Source organism: Patella vulgata, chromosome 7, assembly GCF_932274485.2.
Source record: "Patella vulgata chromosome 7, xgPatVulg1.2, whole genome shotgun sequence".
In the NCBI taxonomy this organism is placed as follows: Eukaryota; Metazoa; Mollusca; class Gastropoda; family Patellidae; genus Patella; species Patella vulgata.
In genome coordinates, this window is record NC_065885.2 from 29,704,928 (window position 1) to 29,716,887 (window position 11,960).

Here is an 11,960-nt window from a genome sequence, read left to right on the forward strand (position 1 = left end):
CTCAGATTGTTATTCTTTTGTAGGTAATGGGGAGCATTTACAAGACATAAAACACTGAAGTAAATATTTTATTGTTTTGTGTTCAATTAACAAATTATGACCCTGGCTTTAATGTTATGAAAGTAACTGTATAAACAAAACCATGTGTTATAATAGCCACTCTACGTACTCTGTAAACATTTTGAATACGCTATGAAAGTTGTTAGAGAAAAGAGTTTAACGTCCACTCAAGACGGACTAGGTTATTTGAACTAATGAATGGTACTTCTTTATTTCTATAATTGATTACACGCAGGGATCATTAGCAGTTACTCAGTTAGAGGAAACAGAAGAAAACCATTAAGGTTAGGCAAGCGACTGTACAAGCCTCGGTTAGAACTCTGACCGGCAAACTGGTCACAAGAAACAGTAACCAAACTCCAGACTTATGGACACGGGATAAAATACATCCATATTGGATGGCAGTGTATAAAAACAACACATTGCAATGTCAACGTATAAATATAACACATTACTATGTCAGCATGTAAAAATAACACATTGAAATGAATTTGAAAAACTTAATTTGTCAACTGTTATGTCAAACTTAGTGTGAATTTTCCACTATAAAAATAAAAACTGTTTAAATTTTAAAAGCAGTAAGAAATATCCACTGCAAAAGTAAAACAATAATATGTGAATTTCTCAAATAAACAGTAAAATATGAAAAAGAATAAGCACACATACTAACAGTGGAATTTATTAGAGTTTATACTATACATCATTCTCGATATCCCCAGTGGTATCGTTCTATTCTACTCCACTAACCCCTGGCTCCATTCATGGGGTATTGACAACTTCAAATTTTCGGCCCTTGAGGATTTCATTGGCCAAAGTTTACAATGACGATTCAGTGATCTTAGTTGCAACAAAATGCAAGTTACTTCCCTTCGCTTTCTATGTGCGGAAATTTTAGATTTGTTGATAAATATAGCACAATTATCAAGGGCGACTAATTTGACATTTGACAATGTGCCTTCTCCATGAATGAACCCAGGGTTTGGTGGAGTAGAATTGAATGACACTACTGGGAATACGAGGATGACTATACATCCAAACATGATATAAAATATAAAATTAAATTGAGTGAACATTACAGAATAACACAGCTAGATTCTTCTATCTTTGTCAGTGACTTTAATTTTTTAACCGCTGGGGGTACTGCCTTGTGACAATATATAGAGGGACATTCCAGTAATTTAATCAAACAATCCACAGAATTGACAAGATCTGTATTTGTGATTTTCATTTTGCCCTTTCTTTTAAAACTGTTTCTCAACACCCAGGCCTTTTGAATAATTTCCTTATCTACATCAAAGGCTAAACTATTTTCAATATAACTTAAAGTAAATCTGATATCTTCATGAAATTCATTAGATTTATAATAAAATGAATGAGCTTTAGGAATCAGTACTCTTGCAACTTCGTAAGGATTGGACATCCATTTGCTAGAATGATATTTAGACCAATCTATTTTTTCCACGTATCCCTTTTCACAAAATTCAACAATTTCACGGCGCCATTCTTTACATGCAACACACCACTGTTGAGTTTGTTGAAATTTCTTACTGCAATTCTGGTTGGGACAAGGGGGTAGTTGCCCTATAAATCTTTTTGCATGTTTATGAAATGCTGCAATTCGATGGTGAGTACATATAGCCAAAGCCTTTGTTGCTTCACGTAGAGCTACATTTAAACATAACCAGTCCTGAGTTTGTGGATCAGTCATTTCTTGTGTTAGTATATCTTCTTTAGTGTGTGACGATCCCATACTGAATAACCTGTAGTATACAATGATATTTAAATTATAATTTAGCATTAACAAAGAGAGAGAAAGAGAGGGAAATGCATGGGGTTTAAAAAGTCCACTTGACACAAAGTACAGGGACTAACATATAGTTCAATTTTCTTTACATATGCAAGGAAACCTGAAAGACCAAGAGAAAACCCACAAGGTTGAATAGGCAACCTTAACAAGCAGGTAATCAAAACCACACCATTTGACTCAATGGTCGACAGACCTTGTAATGATGTACAGCTTACCCCAGCCAGTGCATGTGTTAAACCAGTCACCCTGCCCCCCCCCCCCCAACATTAAAAGAATAATAGCATCTAATTTAACTTAGAGACTAACAGAAGCTGAAGATTTCATGGCATACATTTGGAGAAAAAAAACTGCACAGCCCAACCGCCAGAAATCGCAGTCATCGCTAATTTTGGTACCGCCATTTAGTTTTTCAAACCATTGAGAAGCGTTCCCAAGACCCATAGCCTACTTCTCTCAGTAGTATTATTACTGACCCCTTCAGTCAAGGTAATCTGTGTAGACTAGCTATATAGTCTCACACTAGTGACTTACGCGTTTTTACGAGAAACCTATTATGGCTAATCAATTTGCAATTCCTTTTCAAACACATTTACAGCAAAAATTAGCCTAATCAGTTTCAACTGTCGTATTTACCACAACGATTTGCCAAATTGATTATGCAAATCTTTCAACTTGCTCGACTGCGGGATTGACGATTCGGTTTCCAAGTTGGCATCCTCAACAAGGGACACGACGTGCCCGACATTATTAGTTCATTTTCTTTTGAATTTCACGTTAAAATATGAATATCATGGATACAACTTCTCGTTTTTATGTGCGGTGTCTTCAAGAACAGAATAAAGAAAAATGAATTTTTTAACATTTTTCCTCAATTTTTCTGTCTTCAGATCTTGCGAGGCAACTCGCCGCGTTTACGAGAACCGATTGGAATACCAACTCTGAGACACTGATTTGTTTTCTCGTAAAAACGCCTTAAGTTTAGGAAGGGTTTAGACTGTTATTGTTGTTAAGGCTTCCTTGGTCCTTTTTACCTGATCCCACAACCTTTCTTGAAAGAAATGGAGACTTGCTTGATTCGTGTTCTGTTCTTTCTGGTCACTCACATTCTGCGTAAAATAAAGAGAAAATAGATTTAGAAATTCCTGTCAAAAGAAAAACTGAAAGCGAAACGTAAACAAAGACGTGACATGCGCAAATGGTTATTTCCTTCCGCTCTTTACCGGATATAAATGTCAGTATTGATAAAAATGAAAGTAGACTGATTGTTTGCAATTTTAATCAAGATGACCTCGCCCTCGAAAAGCACAGTTTTGATTGATTTAAGTGGCACTATTCATGTTGAGGACAAGGAGATTAATGGGTCGATTTCAGCTCTAGAAAAATTACGAAAATCTAAGATCAATATCAAATTCGTTACAAACACGACGAAAGAATCGAAGCGAATACTACTGCAAAGATTGACAGGTATTGGATTTTCTATCAGTGAAGACGAGATTTTTACTTCTTTGACAGCGGCGCACGACACATTGAAAGCTCGAGAACTGAGGCCATTTCTACTCATTGACAACAAAGCATTAGAGGACTTTATGGATTTGCATGAAGAGAATCCGAATTGTGTTGTCGTTGGTCTTGCACCAGACAAGTTTAGTTATAAATTTATGAATGAAGCATTTAAATTATTGCTCACAGGTGCCCCGCTAATCGCTGTGCATAAATCAAGATATTTTAAAACTAAAACCGGATTGGCCTTGGGACCGGGCCCGTTTATATCCGGATTAGAATACTCTTCTGGAATCAAGGCGGAAATCATAGGAAAACCATCTGCGGAGTTTTTCAAATCGGCTGTCAAAGAATTCAAAAGTGAACCCAAAGATTGTTACATGGTAGGTGATGATGTCAGAGATGACATTGGTGGTTCTCAAGCCATTGGAATGAAAGGATTACTTGTCCGCTCGGGCAAGTACAGGCCAGGCGATGAAAACAAAATTGAGCCCCCTCCTTACAATGTTGTAAATAATTTTTCTGAGGCTGTAGAAATCATTTTGGCAGAATTGAAAGAAGCCTCGTTATAGCTCCTCTTTTTGTAAGGAACGTATCTAAAGAGGTAAAGAATAGAGACTATAGATTTATTGTGGGGGACATGAAAACAAGATGTAACGATCATTAATGGCGCAGGTATAGTTTATAATAGAATACATATTTTTGTTTCCAACAAACTTACTGCTACTTGCCACTAGTATTATTTTTAGACGAAGTTGTTGGCAGAAAAATATATGTTGGAGCCGCAAAAAAATCACCAAAACTTAAATCTGGAAGTTCCCATTATTAGTATAGACGCGACAGTCTTAATATTTAGAATGCAGGGTCTTATTTATCCCTTTTTATACGTCCACATTCATAATGTGAACGTATTATGCCGTCGCCCCTGTCTGTGTGTGTGTGTGTGTGTATGTATGTGTGTGTGTGTGTGTGTGTGTGTGTGTGTGTCTGTGGTTCGCCTACAGGGCGCAATTCTTCATGGATTTTCTTCAAACTTGGTATACGTATTCCTTATACCCCAAGGAAGATCCCTATTGTTTTTGGTGCATGCCCGACCCCCCGGGGCAGAGCCACGCCCATTTCTAGTATTTGTTTGTTTGTCGTCTACAGGCCACATTTCTTAACTAATAATCTTGAAACTTTGCATACACATTCTTTGTACCCTAAGGAACATCCCTATCGTTTGGGGTGCATGCCCAACCCCCAGGGGCAGAGCCACGCCCATTTTCTTTTCGTGTGTCTTTGTGTCGCCTACAGGGCGCAATTCTTACTGGATTTTCTTCAAACTTGGTATACTTATTCCTTATACCCCAAGGAAGATCCCTATTGTTTTTGGTGCATGCCCGACCCCCAGGGGCAGAGCCACGCCCATTTCTAGTATTTGTTTGTTTGTCGTCTACAGGCCACATTTCTTAACTTATAATCTTGCATACACATTCTTTGTACCCTAAGGAACATCCCTATCGTTTGGGGTGCATGCCCAACCCCCAGGGGCAGAGCCACGCCCATTTTCTTTTTGTGTGTCTGTGTGTCGCCTTCAGGCCACAATTCTTAAGTTATCATCTTGAATCTTTACATACTTATTCCTTATACCCTAAGGATGATCCCTATTGTTTTTAGTGCATGCCCGATCCCCAGGGGCAGAGCCACGCCCATGCCTTGTATTTGTTTGTTTGTCGTCTATAGGCCGCATTTCTTAATGCATCATCTCGAAACTTTGCATACTTATTCTCTGTACCCTTAAGTTATCATCTTGAATCTTTACATACTTATTCCTTATACCCTAAGGATGATCCCTATTGTTTTTAGTGCATGCCCGATCCCCAGGGGCAGAGCCACGTCCATTCCTTGTATTTGTTTGTTTGTCGTCTATAGGCCGCATTTCTTAACGCATCATCTCGAAACTTTGCATACTTATTCTCTGTACCCTAAGGAACATCCCTATATCGTTTGGGGTGCATGCCCAACCCCCAGAGGCCAGGCCACGCCCATTTTCTTTATGTGTGTCTGTGTGTCGCCTACAGGCCACAATTTTTAATCGACCGTCTTGAAAAAATTTCATATGAATTCCTTATACCCTAATTAAAGATGATCCCTATTGTGTTTGGTGCATGCCCGACCCCCAGTGGCAGAGCCACGCCCATTTCTTATATTCATTGTTTGTCATCTACAGACCGCATTTCTTAATGTATCACCTTGAAACTTTGCATACTTGCTCCTTCTATCCTAAGGAACATCCCTATTGTTTGTGGTGAATGCTCAGCCCCCAAGGACAGAGCCACACCCATTTTCTTTTTGTGTGTCTGTATGTCACTTACAGCCTGCTATGCTTAATCGATCATCTTGAAAACTTGTTTATACTTATACGTTATACCCTAAGGATGACCGCTATTTTTTGGGTGATTGCCCAACCCCCAGGGGCAGAGCCACACCCATTTTTTCTTTGTGTCTCTGTGAGTTGCCTACAGGCCACGATTCTTAATGGATTGTCTTTGAACTTGGGATATGTTTTCCTTATAGCCTAAGGACGACAACTGCATGTCACGACACCCAGGGGTAGAGCCACGCCCAATTTTTATGTTAATCGTTTACAAGCCGGAATTCTGAATGGATCAACTTGGTATTTGGCATATGTATTCCTTAGAGCCTAAGGGCATCAACTATTGATTTTGGTGAATGCCCCGACGCCCAGGGGCAGAGCAACGCCCTATTTTTGCCTTTAACGTACAAAGGCCACAATTCTGAATGGATTATCTTGGAACTTGGTGTATTTATTCCTTAGACCCTTAGGAAGGCAACTATTGATGTTGCCATTTCAATAACAGGATGGTTTCTATTTATATTGTTTCCATATCCAACCCCCATGGGCAGAGCCACGCCCAGTTTTTGTATTTATCGTCTACAGGCTGCAATTCTGAATGGATCATCTTGAAATGTGCATATTTATTCCTTATACCATAAAGACAGCAACTATTTATTTTGACACTTGCCCCGACCTCCTGGGGCAGTGTCACACCCACTTTATTGTTAGTATTTTGTCTGTAAATTTGGCAAAACAAACCCGACGCCTAGCCTTCTTTGCCTCTGATCATATTACAGCCATTTCATATTTCATTCTCTTCATTTTAAAAAGTACCATATCAATCAAAGCTGGAATGTGGACGTATATTGCAGCGTTAGTGATGCTCTTGTCGTTTATCCCATGGTGATTCTTACTACATTATATTATTTTAAAAATAAATGTTATTTGTATTAGCGTGTAGTTACATTCCTTAAAAATAAATACATACACTTTATTTATTGGATTGCAGATTTAACATTATCAATAATCTGTTCTGTATGATATTTGGCATTAAATTCTTCAAATTTGGTCATAGGATTTATTCGCTTAGCCCATCCGGATACACACACACACACACACCCTGTTCATGCAGAGCCTATACAGGAGAGACCCAGGAGAGAGCCTATATACATTTAAAAGAGTAAATTTCCTTCAGAAACGGCCTCAGATGCAAGCAAATCGACTTCAACTTTAAAAATGTCCCCATGGGTGGGGTTAACCCCAATTTCCTCTCGAGGCCCCCGCTGTTTGTCACGCCGGAACAGCCCCCCACCCATCACTTTTCTGCAAAAGCCCCGGAAATTCGTGTGTGAACAGATAGGTCCATGGTATGTCGAAGGTTGGTCACAGCTGTATTGAAGACCTTGTTGAAAATCGTTGGACTTCCAGTTTAAAGCAACAACACGATTCAAAATCCCGATTTAATAAATTTAACCCAAGTTCATGTGCTCTAAGTTAGTTAAAGCATCCGAATGATTTCTTGACACCTCTTCACGCTCCAGACTAGTGCCTTCTAGGCCCATTGATCTACTGTAGGTAATAAATTGCGCTGGTTTGACGTCGCAATACCATTTGTTACACCAGCTTGCCTCCCCGTGGACTATTCTCGGTAAAGATTCTACTTCCTTGAAACCAGGAGATATTCACCCCGGGAAATAATCCAGCAAGAGACAGGTGTTTCAGAATTAATAAGTAAATTCTCGAATGAAGTCCATGATCTAGATGAACATTTATTTGTTGCCTCATTACTTTTACACAGGGCCCGTGAGAGGGGGAGGATGGCAGCTGGGACACTTGTCCAGGGGCCCAAAGCCTAGTCCCGGAGGTATGCCGAGTAATATTTTAAAAACAATTGCTGGTATAAATTAAAATTAACAAAAATACACTGTTACTTGATCATAAAGTAGAAGAAAACCTGTGAGCACCTAGTGGCGTGGGTAGGATTAGAATCGGATTCTGTTAGTCCCATTTTTTTGGAAAAATTGGTGAAGAAAAAACTATAAGACAACTGTCCGAGAAAAACAAAAGAAAGCGGAAATGGATGATAACGCTCGAACCCGACGAGGTTTCCTACCAGGTATAGGTGTGGCTATGTGCCTTCCTTCCGAAAAAGTGCCTTTAACTTCAAATACTGGCGGAAATGCTCGCACTATACTGTCTTCATATTCGCATTGCCCTATTTACGTGTAGTACATTGTGTCCTCTTTTCCTGCTACCCTTCTTGTGTCTTGTTCCAAACAGATCCAGCTATACTAAAAACAAATCGGGCTCAGTGTATGTACATGCATCATCGATGAATCTTCCTTGCCTTTAGGCTCTCAGCCTCAGGAAACTAGATAACCCTACCCTTGGACCAACTAGTTTCGCTGGGCCCCCATCGCGGTGACAAAATACGTGACATGACGAGAAAATGAAACTAGCACGTCACTCATAGTTCATTTTTCTCCTCGTATTGAATCCATATTATATTGCAGTGGATACGAAGATGAATTTTAGTTATTTAAAAAAATATGTCAAATGATGTTAAAGGGACCCCAAATTAGTAGTAAGCAAGCAAACAGTGAGGCTGATGTCCCCCGCCGAAATCCCAAAATAAATAGATGACATATTAATTAATCGCACATTTATTCTTTTCAAATGTATCAATCAATCAAACTGATTATCAACAATACATTAAAGGACAATATTGGTGCCAGTCATTATCACATATGTGATAGAACTAAATAAACACGTTCCAAATATAATTTTAACACAGAGATCATTGCTACGATAGCTGAGTAATACAGGTTTCCTGAATCGGAAGTGACGAACGCCAAATCAGATTACTTATCCCTGCTTACAGTAAGCAGATAATGTTTATCACCGAACTCCAATCAAGGCATTTACCTAATGAACGCCTACACCAAGGTTGAACATTCTACCTCAATTAGAAGGAGAGTTATTGTGTTCCAAAGTCTCGATCAATTAAATTGCTTATGCTTATCGCTCTGCTTAACCAGAGCAGAAAATGCTCATTATCGAACTTGGTCAAGATTGATGTGATAAAATCTAATTGCTTATCTCTGCTTACCCTAAGCAGACAATTCTCATCTTTAAAACTATACACCAAATTTCACCACACTTACTTAATTAGAACCAAAGTCATCATGTCCCAAAGCATCAACCAATCAAATTGCTTATCTCTGCTTACCCTAAGCATGCTCATCTTCGAACTCCATCAAGCAAGGCATTGACCTAATAAACATCTACACAAGTTTCAACATTCTAGCTCAATTAGAAGGGGAGTTATTGTGTCACAAAAAGTGTGACGGACAAATAGACAAACAGACCCATATTTATAGTCCCTTGCTTTCTTCGAAAGGCGGGGGACAAAAGTTATTTATTATTTGATTTTTTTATGTTGTTCTAAATAAATCGATCTGTCAACTACACTGACACTCGAATTGCATTTGAGTGTTTGACGGACAATGAACCCAATATGGCCGTTGATATTTTAAGCTTAATCCGGCCCTGATTTCCACGGATTTCTTCCAGATTACATTTTACAACCGGATTAATATTTCCATAATATTCAAAATACATTAATCTGTTTTTCTTTGCTTTATTTCTCTATAAATGAATTAGGAAAATGAAAAACATAAAAAATCGGAAATTGCAACACGGGCGACGGGAATGTTTATAGCTGTTAGCATACTAAATCATTACCACGAACCCTATTAAGATTATTCTGTCACCAGTAACGTCTTTGGTCAGGTTAAAAGTAAACTTTTTAGAGAGGTGCTACGGCCGGTGTCTACAACTTGATATCTATTCGTCCTTGGGGTTGTGTCAGTTTACTCTAAATGCTACTGCTCCCACAATAGCGAACAGATTCGAATAAATCGTGGAAGGTACCGGTCGGTTAGTTTTTGATTGTCGAAAACTATGGTTATGTTCAGATCCTCCGGATTTAATCCTAAACAGATTTCCCGGCGCTGTTTCCCCCACCCCACCCTCCTAGAGTGCCAGAAGTATAGTCTGCATAATCTCTCTCCGTGGGGGTGGGTCGAGGGTAGCAGAAGAGTCTGGACAAAGTTGCAGTAGATCAGCTCGAAAACGAACCTTTTGTAACAGAGTACTATCCTAATAGCAGATATATCAAGCCCATCGCCATCTGTATGATGTTTTGTTTGTGTTTGTTGACTAACTGCTATTTGTCAGGCAGTAACTGATATGCTGTCGATAATGGACGGTAACGCCACGGTTGAATTGCCCGAAAGGAACCCCCGAATTTTATCTCTTTTCTGTTCCCGTATTCCGAAAAACTTCAATAAAGTTATGACTAAATGAAATGAAATGGTGTTTTATGGAAGGGTATCGCTGCCAATATTAAATACTCCGCTAAAATGTGTTTTCCTATGATTATATGTAAAAAGTACAATATACAAAGTCCTAATACTGGTAATGATAAAGGGCAAAGTTAAATGTAAAACGTCAAATGTAATGTCTCAAATGACAAATGTTTTATTGGAAAAGGCTGTTTTTTGACGTGTCTGCATTTTACATTTCTCAAAATACATTTTACATTTGCGCTCTGTCGTATCTCATTGTCCTTCACGCCTTATACATAGCATCTTACGCAGAGCACTAACTTTTATCATATGCAAATGCAGATATCACGTGACTTATTAAAATATACGGAAACTGGTACACTGTAAGCCAGCACACGATAAGAGGAAATCAACCTGGCACACTATAAGAAATTTACTTACCTTGAAAAATGATCAAATTTGGATGGTACTCAATGTCAAAATACGGGTCATAATACGAAATTCCAGATATCATGGTACATATCAGTGACAAGCACGTTCATGTATATTCACTATTTGTTGAGCACAATGATTATACTCTTTTTAAATGGATTAAAGTTAATTAGCCTGTACGAAAATTTAGAGAGAGGGGGCGGTGACGAGGGTTTAAAATGTCGAAATACATGTACAGGTCTTAATACGAAATTCCGGTTATTGTCTTATATACATCACTGGAAAGTATGTTTCTATGGCTCTTTGAATCTACCAGTTATTTCCTAGCACATTCATAATTACGTACTATAGAGAAAGAAAAATCCTCATTGTTTTGTCGAATGAAATGTGTCGCTGTCCGACAGTGACCTAATTACTAAATTACAGGCCCGTAGCTAGCGGGGTGGGGTGGGGATTTGTGCGGCAAGAGAGGCGCGTTGGTCGTTGGCTTCGTATTGCAAACGCACCATTGAGTGCGCCGATTAATTCCAGGGGAGGGGGGCAGCTGTTCCCCTTGCCCCCCCCCCTCCCGCTAGCTACGGGCCTGAAATATAGACTATACTTTCAATTTATGTTATTTGTCGGAGGCCCGGATTAGCCATACCAGTCACATGATTTTATTGCAGGCACGGTCGTCCAGCGAATTTCTTATAGTTTACCATGTTGATTGCCCCAATATCGCGTCGTTAATATCTTATAGTGTGCTGGCTTATAGTGTGCCAGATTGATCTCGGACATATCCTACATTTGCATAACAAAAATAAAAAACAGATGGGACAGATCGCAAATGTAAAATGTAATGAGGGAAATGTAATATGTAGACACGTTAAAAACAACATTTTCCAATAAAACATTTGACATTTGCATTTGACGGTTTACATTAAAGTGAGAGAGAGAGAGAGAGAGAGAGAGAGAGAGAGAGAGAGAGTTAGAGAAATGGGGTTTAACGTCCACTCGACACAAACTAGGTCATTTCGGGACTAACATATGGTTTAATTTTATTTCAATAATTCGCTTGCGCGTAGGGGTCTTTAGCAGTGGGAGGAAACCGGAGGACTTACATTAAAGTAGCTAAGTCTCTAACTCAATATCATCTAACGTTTTCGACATTGAAAACACGAATTATTTGTCAATTTAAACCAACATTGATATTGTGATCTTACCGGGAAAAGATGGGTCTTCTGATGTCCAATATTTAAAACAAAATAAACAATTTACCATTGGTACACGACTCGCGTACCATAATGTGTTTCATCGCCATTGGTATCAAGGGACCCGAAGATCGAGGCTAGACATATTCCACAAGTCATGGCAAACGGTGATGGCATATTCTTAGCTGTTAGTTCGTTCCTAAAGTTTTACGTCCACTTCCACCTAAGGTGATATCGTAGCTAGAGTGCACGCGCAACAAATACTATCAGTGTAGACTGGA

General features: G+C 38.9%; 1 protein-coding gene across 1 annotated transcript; it reads left to right on the forward strand.

The window, feature by feature from the left end:
- Positions 1–3,091: 3,091 nt before the first annotated feature.
- LOC126827085 (haloacid dehalogenase-like hydrolase domain-containing protein 2) lies at positions 3,092–4,243 on the forward strand. The gene has a single exon (XM_050556283.2). It carries the CDS (start codon positions 3,151–3,153, stop codon positions 3,937–3,939), a length of 789 nt encoding a protein of 262 aa, XP_050412240.1. The 5' UTR covers positions 3,092–3,150; the 3' UTR covers positions 3,940–4,243.
- Positions 4,244–11,960: the final 7,717 nt, after the last annotated feature.

What these genes read in the sequence shown, in the direction of transcription:
- LOC126827085 (XM_050556283.2), top strand. Translation starts at nt 3,151, where the DNA reads ATGACCTCGCCCTCGAAAAGCACAGTTTTGATTGATTTAAGTGGCACT.